Raw genomic sequence first — 16773 nt, 5'->3', positions numbered from 1 at the left:
AACACAAGTATAAACCGGTACAGCAAAACTTACATAAGAACATATTGCAAGCATTATAAGACTCTACACTGTCTTCCTTGTTGCTCAAACACTTTTACCAGAAAATATCTAGACCTTAGAGAGGCCAATCATGCAAACCAAATTTCAACAAAGCTCTACGGTAGTTCTCCACTAATAGGTTTAAACTACATGATGCAAGAGCTTAAACATGATCTACTTGAGAGCTCAAAACAATTGCCAAGTATCAAATTATTCAAGACAATATACCAACTACCACATGAAGCATTTTCTGTTTCCAACCAAATAGAAATAAACTCTCAAAACAAATATAAGTGAAGCAAGAGAGTACTTTCTATAAAATAACTAATATCTCTGAACAAGAGATACATGAAAACCAAGAGCTAGAAGCTAGACAGTGCGAAAACTGAATACTCAACAAATATAAGTGAAGAATAGGAGTATTCAAATGAAAAAGCGGAGCGTGTCTCTCTCCCAAACAACATAGATAGGATCCAATATTGATATGATCAGAGAATAAAAATAACAAACTAAAAATAAAATCACACAGACGCTCCAAGTAAAGCACATAAGATGTGGAAGAATTAAAATATAGTTTCACTAGAGATGACCTGATAAGTTATTGATGAAGAAGGGATGCCTTGGGCATCCCCAATCTTAGACGCTTGAGTCTTCTCGAAATATGCAGGGATGAACCACGGGGGCATCCCCAAGTTTAGACTTTTCACTCTTCTTGATCATATTATATCATCCTCCTCTCTTGATCCTTGAAAACTTCCTTCACACCAAATTCAAAGCAATCTCAATAGAGGGTTAGTGCATAATAAAAAATTCACATGTTCAGCAAGGACACAATCATTCCCAGCACTTCTGGACATTACCCAAGGTTACTAAAATTTAATGGAGCAAAGAAATGCACTCAAACACAGTAAACGAGGCAATGCGAAATAAACGGCAGAATCTGTCAAAACAGAACAGTCCGTAAAGACGAATTTTTTCGAGGCACTTAACATGCTCAGATGGAAAAGCTCCAGTTGAATGAAAGTTGCGTACATATCTGAGGATTACTCATGAATTTTTTTAAGATTTGTAGGTTTTCCTACAGAGAGAAAAACTCAAAACCGTGACAGCTAAAAATCTGTTTCTGCGCAGAAATCCAAATCTAGCATCAACTTTCTATCAAAGATTTTACTTGGCACAACAATGCAAGAAAATAAAGATACAAAGGTATTGCTAAAGTAGTAATAAGCACCTTAACTCAAATAAAAGAAAAATTACAGAAATAAAACAATGGGTTGTCTCCCATAGCGCTTTTCTTTAACGCCTTTCAGCTAGGCGCAGAAGATTTTAATGATGCTCACATGAAAATAGAAAATGAAGCAAAAGGAGCATCAAGAAGAAAATTAGAAACACATTTAAGTCTAACCCGCTTCCTATGCATAGGAATCTTGTACACAAATAAATTCATGAAGAACAAAGTGACAAGCATAGGAAGATAAAACACGAGTAACTTCAAAATTTTCAGCATGTAGAGAGGTGTTTTAGTACCATGAAAATTTCTACAATCATATTTTCCTCTCTCATAATAATTTCCAGTAGCATCATGAACAAACTCAACAATATAACTATCACATACAACATGCTTTTCATGATCTACAAACACATAATTTTTATCATCCTCAAAAATAGTGGGATCAAAACTTTCAAACCCACTTTTTAAAAATCTATAACAAGATGATTGATCATTCTCAAGAGATATGGGACTCCTAGATAAAGTCAAGACCTCTCCAATGCCATTTTCATTAGTAGTACAATTAATATTATCAAGTAACATAGGACCATCATCTAGAGCTTTATCATAAACATTTGCTAAGCAAAACTCTTTAGTACCATGCATTTTGATATCAGACACAAACTAAGCATTATCATAAGATTTATCAAAATAGCATGGATTATCATAGATAACAGTAGCATAATTATTCTCACAAGTTTTACTCATAGAGAATATTTCAAGAGAATCCACAGGAACATAACATTCATCCTCCTTTGGTAAGCATGGAGGACAATCAAATAGTGTAAGAGATAAAGAGTTACTCTCATTAGAAGGTTGGCATGGGTAGCTAATCTATTCTTCCTCCTTTTGTTCATCACTCTCCTCCTCTTTTTCATCCAATGAGGTTTCAGGTTCATCAATTTCTTCTTTCACAGGTTCCTGCAAATTGTGAGTGCATTCTTGTGCATGAATGAGTCTCTCTTTATAATCAATGATATAAGGATTATTGATGTAATGTTCTATGCAATAATCAAGGATAGAAGAGACATAATCTTTAAGGTCCTTACAAACAATACAAGTTTCATAATTTTTAGCCATGAAGGATTCTATCTCAGAGGCTCCCATAAATAAAACAAATTGTTCTACTTCTTCGAACCCAAGATGAATATAGTTATTCCAATGATAGTCCACAATTAAAACTTCTTCACTAAAGCCACATTGGAATTTAAGATGTTTAGTATCCTGTTTAGAGCAACAGTTTATATCATAGCGTTTAAGCAAGATTTTAGCAATTGTATTCAATTTTTCTAACACGACACTCATGACTTTACCCTTTCTTGATTCTCTATAATTCATATATAATTCTATAAGCTCCAAACATGTTGTGGGTTCTTCCATAACAACAGTTTTGAATTTTTCGGTTTTTCAAAATTTTATGGATTTTCGGGTATATAAGAAAAATAAAACAAGACAAAAACAAACTAGACAAAAGTAAACTAAGCAAAATAATACTAGACAGAAATAAACTAAGCACAAATAAACTAGACAAAAGTAAACTAGCAAAACAAAATAAAATAAAAACAGAGAGAGATGTAGAGTGTACTCCCCAGGTGAACTTATGAGTAGAGCTATGCTCCCCGGCAACGGCGCCAGAAAATAGTCTTGATAACCCACAAGTATAGGGGATCGCAACAGTCTTCGAGGGAAGTAAAACCCAATTTATTGATTCGACACAAGGGGAGACAAAGAATACTTATACGCCTTAACAAGCTGAGTTGTCAATTCAGCTGCACCTGGAAAAGCACTAGTAACAGGGGTGATGTGAAAGCAGCAGTAATATGAGAGCAATAGTAACAGTAACACAGCAGCAGTAGCAGTAACACAGAGGCAATGGCACCAGAAAATAGTTGATACCACTTCTAATGGCATATAGGACCAAGTGAGTATTTGATGATGAAAGATGGACCGGGGTTCCCAGCTATCTACACTAGTGGTAACTCTCCAACAACAAGTGTTGGGTGAACAAATTACAGTTGGGCAATTGACATAATTATTATAGCATCAAGACAGAACATCCAATTTATTAATCATGTAGGCATGTTTTCCATATATAGTCATACGTGCTCGCAATGAGAAACTTGCATAACATCTTTTGTCCTACCAGCCGGTGGCAGACATGGCCTCTAGGGAAACTACTCGATAATTAAGGTACTCCTTTTAATAGAGCACCGGAGCAAAGCATTAACACTTGGTGAAAACATGTGATCCTCATATCTAAGCCATCCCCTCCGGTTATCCCGATTCTTGTCACTGCGGGGCCTCGGGTTCCGGACATAGACATGTGCAAACAACTTGTAGATACAATCTAAGCAATAATTATAGAGCTTAAATCTAAGATCATGCCACTCGTGCACCAGTGACAAGCATTAAACACAACAAGATTGCAGCAAAAATAACTTCACAAACTTTATAGATAGACTGATAATAATGTAACAATTCATCGGATCCCAACAAACACAACACCGATTACATCAGATGGATCTCAATCATGTAAGGCAGCTCATGAGATCATTGTATTGAAGTACATGGGAGAGAAAGTACCAACTAGCTACTGCTAAAACCCGTAGTCCATGGGGGAACTACTCACGGAGCATGATGGAGGCGGTGGCGTCGATGGAGAAGGCTCCGGGGGTCGATCCCCGTCCCGGCAGGGTGCCGAAACAGGAACTTCTGACCCCCGAAACTAGGTTTCGCGATGGCGGTGGCGCTCCGGGAGTCTTTTTGGAGTATGATAGATATATCTCGGGTTTTCACGTCGTCGGGGAACAAATAGGCAAAGGGGCGATGTCGGTGGAGTCCCGAGGTGGGCTCCCCACCCGCCGGCGCGCCTGTTGGCTGGGCCGCGCCTCCCTATGGGGAGGAGGCCGTGGGCCTTCCCCGGGCTTGCCTTTCTGGCTCCGTGTGTCCCTCGGAAAAATATGAGGTTTGGCTTTTGTTTCGTCGAATTCCGAGAATATTGCCCGAACAGCTTTCCTGGAACCAAAAACAGCAGAAAACAGGAAGTGACACTGTGGCATCTTATTAATAGGTTAGTCCCAGAAAATGCATAAAAACATTATAAAGTGTGAACATGTAGGTATTGTCATAAAACTAGCATGTAACATAAGAAATTATAGATACGTTGGAGACGTATCAGTCGTCGAGCACCTTGTGTGCGCGGAGGTGGGGCGGATTTGACGGCGCGTTCTGGGACGCGCTGGCGAAGCGGCGGCGGCGGCACGACCGGCGAGAGCCCCAGCCGCGATGACGGTGCCGACTCTCAGCAGAGATCAGACGTCCGAACGGCCGGGAAATCCAGCGGCGACGGAAGGGTGGGAGGCGCGGGAAGGAAGGAGCGACGAGAAAAAAGCGCGAACCAACGATTTATGCAAATAGTCGCCGACATGTGGGAGCCCGCCTCGCTTTTCGTTGTGTCCGGCGTGCCCGGAGCGTCCCCTGTCGGACGGGGACGGGCTCGGGGCGCCGGACACCGTATCGGGGCGCGCCGGACAAAAATGGCCTTTGGGGGACGCGACTGGAACGGTTTTTTGGTCCGGCGCGCCCCAAATTGCTTTGCGGGACGCTTTGGGGGACGCGGCTGGAGATGCTCTTATGACCGCTATAGGCAGGGGTCTTCAGTGATGTCTTCATTATGTGGATTTGCAACATATGAATAGCTCTTTTTCTACAACTTCTGTATGAGTATGCTATATTTGCACAATATGTTTGCTACGGGGGTCTCCTGTGAGTTCTCCGGCGAGTTCCCGTCGATATATCCAACAATATCTACTTTTACTACAATAGCATAATTTTTTGCTATGAGCTCTCCGGCGAGTCTCGGTGGTCTATCCGGCAAGCTCAGCTTCTTTCTTTTATTTTGTAGGTGAACCATTTTTACTACGCTAAAGCAAAAAAAACGAATTTTTTTTGCTACCTAGCAGCAAAAAGAACACGTGTCAGCACGAGAACGAGGGGAGGGTCTGGGAAATCAAATCCCCGGGGAGTCCTAGCACTGTCCCTAAATCACCAGCCTGCGATAGAACGCACACCGCACACGCCAGCGACATTCCAATGCGGCGGCGCCGTCGGGAAGGAATACGCCGCCGGTTCGCGGTTGCTGCCTGCGACCGCTCTCCTCCGCGGATGACCACCACACCGTTCCGTCGAGCCCGCGCGCCGCTCTCCCAGGGTCGCAGTCCAAGGGAGTACGAGACCGCACTCGGGCGGCCGGTTGGCGTGCGTCGATCTACCGTGACGTCCAAGGGCCCGTGGAAAGCGACGATCCATCGACAGAGCAGTCCAATGCCGTGGCGACTCAGGGGGGCGGCTTGGACGGCGAACTTGTGGTGCCTTCGGCTTAGACGGAGCCGCCACCCATTCAACGCAAGCCACCTATTCTACCAAATGCCAGAGCCAATGACTACCGCCAGCCTATTAGGTATGTATCGTACTCAGGTTTGTTTCCCATTGACTTTTTTTTTTGTATAATGTACCTGAGTTATTAAACTAGAATAGTGGAAACGAATTTCTGGTTGCAATGATTATCCATCAGCGATATAGGATAGCTAACAACTGCCATTCTGAGCATATTTATTATTCTTTTGTTACTTCCGGACGATTGGAGACTGCCAAGCCAGAAGTAATGCAATTTTAGATATCGACGCCTGCTTTTGAGCGCTAATCATTTATCTCAAACGGCAGTGAGATGAAAGATAACTGAAGATTACAATGATAATGATAAGGTACAGTTTCATACATAGCTCTACAATTCATTTACGTTCCTTTCGTATTCATTTAATTAGTCATCATGACTTTGCTGTATACTTATCTAGTGTCTAAAATTCTTGTCAACTCCCAAAACAACATGACACACACTTCAAGTTGGCTAAATGATTAAAAAAAAGTTGGGTAACAGGTAAAGCAGGTAAAGTTAATGCACGGAAACTTGTGAACTATCTACCGTGTACAAACCTAGTAAAAGATCAGAATATTTATGTCCTACCTCAGAATATCTCCCATGACTTCGTACAGGAAATTAGAACACGGGCGTAAAAAGAAGCAGATAACATTTGCTCCAGCTATCACAAAAATCTCATTTACATACAGCGTAACAGAGCTTTTGCTGTTACTGAATAGCAAGTTAGACTCCCATGAAGCGTGTCTTATTTTGTATCCGATCCTTCATTATCTTACATCTGCACTGTGATAAAATTATTGGACGGAAAAACTGAGTACAAGTATTTCCGCGAAGGTCACTGTTATTGAACTTTACTTCACTTTGTTGCTTCACTGCTATCACAAATGTTGTCAAGCCATAGAACTAATTCATGGGTTAATGGTCTCAGTTTAGGTGAGTCACTGATGCACAAACATGCGATATCAATCATCTTCATCATTTGAATCTCAAATTTCTTGTCATACATTGCACGGTCCAGTACTTCTGCTTCACGGTGTTCTTCTTTCATGTGTACGACCCATGAGACCAATTCCCTAGCTCCCTTCCGCTTGCACATATCAACAGGCCTTTTTCCTGTTAATAACTCCAGAAGAACAATGCCAAAACTATACACGTCACCTTTAAAAGTGGCTATTGAACAGTGGCCATACTCTGGGGGGATGTAACCCAGTGTGCCTACTAGGTCAGTTGTCACATGAGTATCATAGGGACAAATTAGCCGAGCAAGCCCAAAATCAGCCAACTGAGCTTCAAAATTCTCATCCAGAAGAATGTTGCTTGACTTGATATCACGGTGTAGTATGTGGGGTTCACACAACAAGTGCAGATATGCCAAACCCCGTGCTGCTCCTTTGGCTATCTGAAGCCTTCTTTGCCAGCTTAATCTAGATGGGCCATCAGGCTTTTCATGAAGCCAATGGTCTAGGCTGCCATTCTCCATGTAAGAGTAGATCAGGAGCCTGTCACTGCCATTCCTGCAGTAACCTTGTAGAAGCACAAGATTAGGATGCCTAGCTTTTGATAAAGTCTCCACCTCTGCTTTGAACTCCCGTTCCATCTGGCCAAAATCACCCGATAGTCTTTTGATGGCGATTTTTGCTCCATCTGGTAGTGTTCCCTTGTACACTAGACCAAAGCCACCACAACCAATGATTTTAGCCTGATCAAAGTTGTTTGTAGATTTCAAGATATCACTGATAGTCAATGCCTTGTCATCATCCTTGTTCTGAAACAGAAGTACCAGTGAGGCTGGTGCCAACTCCAGTGCTCCATTTGTATCTGCAACAGCCTTTACTGTATGATCATGCCTTCTGAAGCTTCTCCTGAACACAAGTACAGCAGCAACAGACAAAACCAATGCTGCTCCAAGTGCAGTACCAATTACTATTCCTAACATGAGACCCTTGTTCTTTCCATTTCCAGTTGCAGACATTATGGGAGCATGGCTGGAATTGCATTGAGATAAGCCAAAGCGGATGCCACAGAGGTTGGGGTTCCCCTCGTAATCAGAACTTGTGAATGTTGAGAATTGGCCTCTTGACGGAATTGTGCCCATCAGATTATTGTATGCCACACTGAAGCTTGATAGAAAATTCAGCATCGTTAATGAAGAGGGTATGCTTCCAGTAAGATTGTTATGTGACAAATCCAAGGATTCCAAACTAGCCATGCCTGATAGCTCATCAGGAATGATACCAGAAATATTGTTGTTACTGAGGTCCAAGACATACAGGTTCTTAAGGTTTCCAAAGCCCGGCAATATGTGACCAGTGAGCTTGTTATGGCTGAGAACTAGAGAGGGCGGGAAGCTGCTAACCTGATTGTACTGCAACCCTTTGCCTGTCTTGTTCTTTTTAATGAAGAAAGGAAAATAATCAGTCTCCGTGGATTGCCGTGAGCTGTTGTATGTAACAAGGCCCTTCATGCTCGACAAACTGTCCGGTATTCCTCCAATAAGTGAATTGTTAGAAAGATCCACATAGAACAGAAACTCAAGATCACCAATCCATGCAGGAATATTCCCAGACAGTTGATTCCATGATAAATCTAGCACCTTCAAATCCGTGAATTTAGCCAGCCATGGTGGTATTTCTCCTGAAAGATGGCTATTAGCAATGACAAACACTTGGATGTTACGGAAGCCATTTATTCCAGTCATCGGCAAGGCCTTCCTATCACGGAAGTTCTTTGTCAACACAAGGCTTGTTAGACTTCGACAGTCTTGAAGCACAGATAATGCCGAGGAAACATTTGTGAAGCTATTGTTCGAAAGTGAGATGTAGGACAAAAACTGAAGCTTTCTGAAATCAGCTGGGATCTCGCCACTGAGGTTGTTTGTGCCAAGATTTAGGCTTCTGAGATGTTGGCACTCTGACAAGCTATCAATTGTGCCAGTGAACTTGTTTGCCCCAAGGTCAAGTGAGATCAGCTGTGTCATCTCCGAGCAATTGAAATTGATCTTTCCACTGAGTGAATTGTTCCTCAAGTACAACATCTTCAATGATGGTGACCGAGACAGTGAGGAAGGCAATGGGCCCTTGAAGGAGTTGGATTGCGCAGAGAAGTACTCTAACTTGCCAAGCCTACCAAAAATATTTGGAAGGTGTCCAGAGAGCGAGTTGAAAGAAATGTCAAGCTGAGCAAGGCTGGACATATTGCCAAACCATGGGCTCATCCCATCAGTGAGCTGATTCTCCTGCAGAGACAAGTTCTTCAGAAGTTGCAGCTTGAATAGGTCGTCTGGCAAGCTCCCAGAGATGCTGTTGAGCTCCACATATAGCTCCTCGAGCTTCGTGCAGTTTCCAAAGCCAGCTGGAAATTCCCCCGCAAAGAGATTCGACGTGAACCGGATCACACGGATCACTGCGGACGACTCACAGATGCTTGAATCAATTCTTCCAGTAAACATATTGAATCCTGCGTCGAACACTGTGAGCTGCGGTGAACCATGGAGCGTGGGATGGGTGCCGCTGAACGTGTTGAAGGATATGTTGAAGACCTCAATCATCGGGAGCGACATGTTGACCGGGAATGCGCCAGAGAGCTCGTTGTCGCTGACGTCGAGCCGCTGCAGCCTGTGGAGCTGAACAAGGGGGGCCGGGATGGCACCGTGGAGGTTGTTGTTGGAGAGGTTGAGCCACTGGAGATGGTCCAGCTGTGTGAGCGAGAGCGCCAGCTCGCCCTTCAGTTTCCTGCCATGGAGGTCCAGCCCGATGACCCTGCCACCGGAGTCGCATGCCACACCCAACCACGCGCAGCAGTTAGCCACTTCCGAGGACGTGTTTGAGAGCGTCCAGCTGCTGATGCCTCCGGTGAGACCTTGCAAGAAGCCTTCCAGCGCAAGATAATCACCGGGGCTGCAGGAGCTTTGGTTGAGTGGGTAGACGGGAGACAGGAAGAGAAGCTGCACGGACAGCCATAGGAGGAAGCAGCTTGGCCATCTGGTGGCGCTTTGGATCAAGACATGCCCCATCGAAGCAAGAAGAGCTGTAGCGATGGTGTTGAGCTAGGAAGAGCGGTTCTTGTTTTTCTTTTCAGCAGCTATATGATGTCTAATGCCATTTGATGCGTAAAAGCTGGCCTCCCCAGCGCTTGCAGCTCAAGCAACAATGGTGGCGGCGGTGAAGAGTGAGGGAGAGAAGGTGGGTTGTGAGACGGTCATAGAAGTGAGGAGCGTGCTTCGGTTTTGACTTGTGATTGTGCAGGCACTCGGCCGTGGGAGACGAGTTTTCTTGAGGAAATTGATTGTCTATGTCAACTTGCTAGAAAAACTCCATGGTCGGAAATCTTTTGACTTCTGTTCAAAGTTGGCCTAAGCTGTCTTTTTCTTCCTCGCTTTCCTTCCTTTTGGCTGTTTTCATGGAAATGAATCTAATAACTAGCCTGAAAGCAGACCGGTGCCACCTGCACAATGGATGGATATTAATAGATATCCTGCAGAGGCAGAATACTGAGCAGCAAGTGCTCAAAGGAGAGGTTTAGAAAGTAACTAAACAGGCAAGATGTGTTACAAAAGGTTACTACATGTAATTTAGTGGACGCTTCCGTGCCATTGCAGGATTCTGGGACTGTTTTAAAGAACGTTTTACTAATTCTCAATTGACCCGAGAATTAACTTAATTGTAAGTCAACTCCTAGTTCATAGGATTGCACCGTGCCACCGTGATTTGTGCTAGAATGAGTTGCAAGATGAGTTGCAATTGAGATTTTCTAGTTGCATCTAAGGATTCATGTTAATTATTAGTTGTAACACGGTTGCAAGTGCCATAAACTGTTGGATTGCTTGCGATTCTTGTTAGTTATAAGTTGCAACTTGAATTACAACTAAGATTTAATGGCATTATCTGACCGGGAATTAGAATTAGTCACACCTTTAAAAAATACTCACTCTAGGCATAACATAATCCTAAATTGGTTGTAATATTGTCTTTTGGGACAAGGGAGCAGCAGACAAACCGTTGGTATACTTGCATATGCAAAAAACTTCTCTTTTAAGAGCAACAATATCCAAAAACTGAGATTGCATTCTGATGGATATTGGTTGCGGCAGTAGAGTCAACGGGCAGCGGCAAGCGACGCATGTGCGGCCGCCGCTTTCGGCTACGCCGGCCAACGCCCTGCCGTGCCCGCCAGTGAACATACACAGCACAGCTCCAAAATACGGGACAAAGGGCTGCAGAAAATACTACTACTACCGCAGGATGTAGCTACTTTGCATTTTGGTTTATTAGAGCATCTCCAGCCGCGTTCCCAAACCGTCCCCAAACCACGCCGGATTGAGAGTTTGGGGGACGTGTTTCGTTCGTGCCGCGTTTGGGGGACGTCGCTCCCCAGTCGCGTCCCCCAAACAAAATTTCGCAAATTTTAAATTTAACTAGATTCGATTAGATTCGTCCAAACTTACATAGATTCGAACGAAATTTGACTAACTTTAAACTAAACCTAATCTAGAACCACTTGCGGCGGCCGGAGGCGTCGTAGTACTGCTGGAAGTTGTACATGTCGTCGGTGACGACCTCCTGCTTGACGCGCTCGTCGACGGGCTCGTCGACGGGCTCGTCCTTCACCAAGCCGCTTGGTCCTGCCTCGCCGTCGTCGGTGTGGTCCACCAGCGGCTTGCCGGAGTCGCGGATGGACATGGCGATCGCCGCGTCCAGGTCGCCCCTCCAGGCGTCCTTGTCGTTCATGGACGCCAAGAACGCCGCCCGCAGCCCTGGGCAGTCCTCGGGGTCGTCGCTGCCGGCGATGAGCCGCTGCCGCCGCTCGTACTCCGCCGGCCAGCGCCGCTCGCGACGCTTCCTCCGGCTCCTCCTTCACCTCCGGCTTCGGGATGAGGAGGGCGCCGCCGCGCCTCCCTTGCTGCCGCCGGCTGCCGATGCCGCTGCCGCCACGCCTCGTGTTCACGGGCGTCGCCGGCTCCTCCTTCACCTCCCGTTTGGGAACGGTGTACGGCGCCGACCGGTAAGACGAGGACGGCGTCGATCGCGCCGGTCCCGAGGAAGAAGAGTGCGAGGAGGACGAGTACGTCGTCCTCCTCGGCTGCCATTGAGGAGACGGCGGCGGCGACGGCGGCATCTCCGGCCTTGGAGCGCCGTTGCGGATGCCGCGGATGACGTTGTCGAGGGTGCGCCCGGAACGCCCCGCAACGAGGCGCGGCCGTCCTTGTTCCAGCTATTGGGGCCGCCGACGAGGTTGTCGGTGTTGTGCATCTCGATGTCGTACTTCGCCTTGAAGTACGTCGTCCACCGAGCGTCGTTGTTGTCGACCGCCCACGTCGGATCCAACCGCTCCCGGGCGGTGAGTTGAGCCCGACGGGCCTTGACGGCGTCCCACCATTGGTCCGTGGGCGGCTTCGGCGGCGGCGGAACGCCAATGCCGTTCACGGCCATCTTCCGGCCGCCGCCGCTGGCGGCCGCATGTCCGGCGGGACTGGATACCGGGCGTGGTACAACGCCCACGCCTCCGCCATGGTGAGGCTGCCGCGGCCGAAGCCGTTCGCCGCGGCGATCTTGCGGGAGGACGAGCTCGACATTTTTTGAGCGGCGGCGGCGCGGAGAAGATCTGGAAGGGGGGAGGCGGCGGCGACGAGAAGGATTATGAGCGGCGAGAACTGCAGGGCGTCTTATTAAAACAGCGGCGGCAGCGGGTGGTTGCACACAATAACTCCGGTGCGGACGGCCACGCGGCCATGCACGACGAGACGCGTCCCTGCGTCGCCTGGGAAAACAGGGACGCTATTACGTCGCTTGACCAAAGGTAGGCGACGGGGTTTTAGCCTTCCTGTGCCGCTGACGGGTCGGTCCCGCCACTCCCCGCCTCGCTTTTCGTTGTGTCCGGCGTCCCCGGTGCGTCCCCTGTGGGACGGGGACGGGCTCGGGGCACCGGACACCGTATCGGGCCGCGCCGGACAAAAATGGGCTTTGGGGGACGCGGCTGGAACGCATTTTCTGTCCGGCGCGTTCCAAATCCCTTTGGGGGACGCTTTTGGGAACGCGGCTGGAGATGCTCTTAGGCTCGATCAGACGACGGCTGATAAAGTATGTGGATGATGCCGCCGCCGACGGCTACACTAGAAATACAGCATGCATAATCGATTGGTACACACACCGTATTGTTTGTGAGAGCTGGATCATCGATTTAATATGGGTCCGTCTAAATCTTTGTTAGTAAGTCTTGGCCACCCTAAAAGAATGGAAGTGCAATATAAAAGTAGAACCTGTTTTAGATACTCTCCGGTCCATAGTAAGTGTCAAAAATTTAGTACAAAAGTTATACTGACTCAGTGTAAAAAAATTACACTTGTTATAAATCTGAGGGAGTACAGTTGCACTTTTTCATCTCAATTACACTTCTCTAAAAAAGCAGAAAAATGCAACTAAAAGAAGTATCCATTTTTTAAATTGTGGTTATATATACTTCTTTCAGGCGACCGACACTTACAAAAAACTCAATCACCTAAGATTTTGCAAAACTGGTTTAATATTATGCACATCAGTGTCACCTCTAGAGAAATACAGTACATGCGTACATGCTACAACGCCATGTGCAGTGCAATTCTTCTCGGGGAAGTCAAGAGAGGCGAAGTTGGACTTGATAGATAGATACGTCGGCCAGCCCTTTGAATTTACCTGGTTCGATTAGTGGAGCATGTGATTCATCTAAATGTTATGGAACTTTAACCGCGTATTGTGACCGACTAGGCTAACTTGGTAAAAACAGCAAAGCTAGCCAGGTAGTACGGTGCAAGTTGTGAGAGATCGTTGCGCGTTTCGTATTCTATACGGCCACTCGGACGGACAGGAGTTGCCGATTACCTCGCGGAAATACTACGCCACTTCCACTCGCACGCCCACTATCCAGGGTAACTTTCGTCTCTTCTGTTGCTTTCTTCTGCACTGATTAGTTGCCACGTATCGCGCATTAGATTGAGGAGAGTCTTTGAATTATACGTGTGTGCAAAAAAAATATTAACATCGTGAAGGTATCCATTATATCTAATCAGTAAAAAAATAGAAACACGACTCTGTTGCGGTGATTAAACACTCGCAACAGCAACACCCTAAGTACCACGGAAGATAACACCCGAATTACGATAGGAATTACAATAGTGATTCTTCAGACAACGTCTTCAAGAAAGGAAAGAAACGATACACAAGCATGATCGTTGTCCGATTGAAGATCTTGAGTTTTCATCATGAGAAGGACCAAATTTACAAAACAATGCTTTACCAAAGCCATTTACATGTACAACCAATAAACCAATAAAGTCCAGACCTAGGTTTTCACTCTGAAAATCATGACTCAATACTCGAGGAGCGTCACCAAAATGCAATTCACATGTGCAGCCACCTCTTCTTGCCAAGGCCGCTACTGGCTGTTGTCAGTCACCAAACCCTCGATACACAGGAAGAACCAGACTTCATCACCAAAACACCTCTCATCCATAATCAAACCTCCGATGGCTTGAATGTGATAACTTAATGACTGATCGCTCTGCGTCTAGCCACCGAAGTTAGGTAAGGATCCCATCGTGCATACCGGCACTTCGTCATTTGTTTAGCGTCACAATTAAGCAGTGTCACACTGTCAGTACTGCACTCCTGCACTCCTCAGACATTAAACATTCCAATCTTCTATGTCTTCTCGATCGAGCTCTATTTACCCCACCGTTGTGGACTTTTTTTTTTTGAAACGGGCAAAAAAGCCTTTGCCTTATATTGATGTAGGAGAAGCAAACAAGGTTATGGCAAGAGCCATGAAAAAACAGAAAAAAGGAGGACGGGGATGAGAAACACCCCCGACCAGGACAAAAGGATCAGCCTAAAAGTTCCGCCAAGCTTGTAGCTCCGGCGAGAATCCAGTCCTTTCCGGCTTCCAATCTTCTATGTCTTCTCGATCGAGCTCTATTTACCCCACCGTCGTGGACTAATGGCACGGCGACGATCATAATCATATGGCACCGTATTCTCGCACAATTTCGCTCTAGTGCGCGTCTCCCCTTTAATTTCTCCCTTTTGCAAAGACTTTTCGCGAAGAACAGATCCGCACGATTAATTAACAATCATGGCGCATACTGATAGCCTTGGATTAACTAATCCTAGTAACGGAACCGGGTTCTCGTTCGTGGCTAATGGTGCGCGCGCCTTATCTCCCTACACGGCGCACTATCCCTAGCTAGTTAACAACAAGACATCCTATGGTGGATGGATGGATGGATCTCGATTCCTTCCGATGGAGATATTGCTATTTCCCGGGCCATAGAGTTAGTGGGCAGTGAACTTTCTTTCGCCCTTTTTCTCCGGTCCAATGAGCTCGCGATCCGGCACCTGACATGGATCACCGGAGTACCCGACGATGCGCTGCTCGACGGGACTGGTAACGACGCGTGCGCTCGCACTGGCGCCGGCGGTCGCTGCCGAATCGAGCGATCGGGCGTGTGACATGGACATGTACCACGGCCACTAGCTGACTAGCATACCACCACCACCACCACCAACGACCGTGCGGAGTGCGACGCGACACCACCATTTCTCCGGCGGTCTTGTGGGCGGTGGGCCGGCGGGGGGCGTCGTCGTTCCGGCCGTCGCTTTATTTCAGTGTCGTGACCTAACCATCCCAACGGGTGTCGGTCGGGCGCGCGTCGTCAGAGCGGCCCATCCAAGGCAGCGTTGAAAGGCGGCCGGCGCCTTCCGCTGGCTGGCTGACACGGCCGCCGTCGATGATGTTGCTTGGTGAGGGCCTTCTGAGGATAAGCTGTGCGCCTGTGCCCGTTCTGACCTTGCCATTGCGTGACTGCACCTTTTGTTGTGGGCTTCGGTTCATACTTCGGTGGTCGGTGGAACATCAGCACCTTAGGAAAGGGTCTCTGACATCATTTTTTTTTTATTCACAGAGACATCCTCCCCGTTTCATTTGTAGCATAAACGAAATCAGTGTTCAGAGAATCGAATTCGAAAACGAAAAACATGGGGAGCACTCGAAATAAAACCACAACTTTGAGCCAAAGTGCTCGAAATAAGTCCACCTTATGATTAAACATTTTTTCAACCAAAAGCCAAATGCTTTTGGACACTATGCAATCAAAAAAGAGATGATGCACACTCTCAAATTCTTTGCAGAAAGAGCATTCCATAGGTTTGGGAATACCTCTACGTCTCAAAGTATCCCTAGTCATGATTTTATTCTATGGAAACGACCACAAAAATACCTGAACTCTGGGAGAAATTTTCAAATCCCAGACTGCAGGCAAAAAAATAGTAATTACTCCCCTAAAATTAACTAAAGCGTACATAGATTTTGAAAAATATGAACTATTTGTTTCATATGACCAGATAAGCTGATCCTCAGCAGAGTTCAAAATTATGGTATTAGCAGTAGCCAAAAGCTCCTGCCATTGTACCATGCTCATCAGCTATTAGACAATCTCAGTCTATCCATATCTCAGTTGCTCTAATTCAGCTCATGTACAAGGCGATTGCCCTATACTGCTAGCACTTCAGAATATCTCCTTACAGGAAATTGTACTTTATGTTGTAAACTATCTATGAGCTGAATGAAAAATTAACATCGCCTTACCTTGTTTCCCTTTTGTTATGTTTTGGACTTACTTGTTCTAAGACCCCAACAGTTGTACGATTGCTATACTAACATAGCGAAACGAAAGCCTATTTTAAAGACGCCTCACTTTGTTGAAAAGAAAAGCAAGGGGTCTCGTTTTTTAACCATTTTTTGAACCAGACCTTAGCAAGGGGTCTGTATGAAGTTTAGTCTGGTTTCTTCGTTAGCTTTTTCGCACGTGTGCACTCAGGCTTTGTGTGGTTATTGAAGCAAGTCAATGGCCCGATCTAGTAAAGACGATCAGCATTAACTAGTAAATGAGCCTAACTTTCAAATATATACTTATTGACCAAGCGATCTAGAAAGTTTCAACCAAAGAGAAAATAGACCGACACCTGCTTCTCAGTGCGGACCAAAACATTGAAATACG

The 16773-nt window shown here is 45.9% G+C and overlaps 1 protein-coding gene across 1 annotated transcript; it reads right to left on the bottom strand.

Annotated features, from left to right (window-relative positions):
- Positions 1 to 6379: 6379 nt before the first annotated feature.
- LOC124692564 (phytosulfokine receptor 1-like) lies at positions 6380 to 10031 on the bottom strand. The gene has a single exon (XM_047225958.1). It carries the CDS (start codon positions 9757 to 9759, stop codon positions 6604 to 6606), a length of 3156 nt encoding a protein of 1051 aa, XP_047081914.1. The 5' UTR covers positions 9760 to 10031; the 3' UTR covers positions 6380 to 6603.
- Between the last annotated feature and the right edge of the window lie 6742 nt (positions 10032 to 16773).

This window comes from Lolium rigidum, chromosome 2 (genome assembly GCF_022539505.1).
Source record: "Lolium rigidum isolate FL_2022 chromosome 2, APGP_CSIRO_Lrig_0.1, whole genome shotgun sequence".
Taxonomy (NCBI): domain Eukaryota; kingdom Viridiplantae; phylum Streptophyta; class Magnoliopsida; order Poales; family Poaceae; genus Lolium; species Lolium rigidum.
The sequence above is the reverse complement of the archived record's forward strand: the minus strand, read 5'-3'. Positions and strand labels throughout refer to the sequence as shown.

Coding starts and splice junctions, on each gene's coding strand:
- LOC124692564 (XM_047225958.1), bottom strand. CDS start 9,759: ATGGGGCATGTCTTGATCCAAAGCGCCACCAGATGGCCAAGCTGCTTC.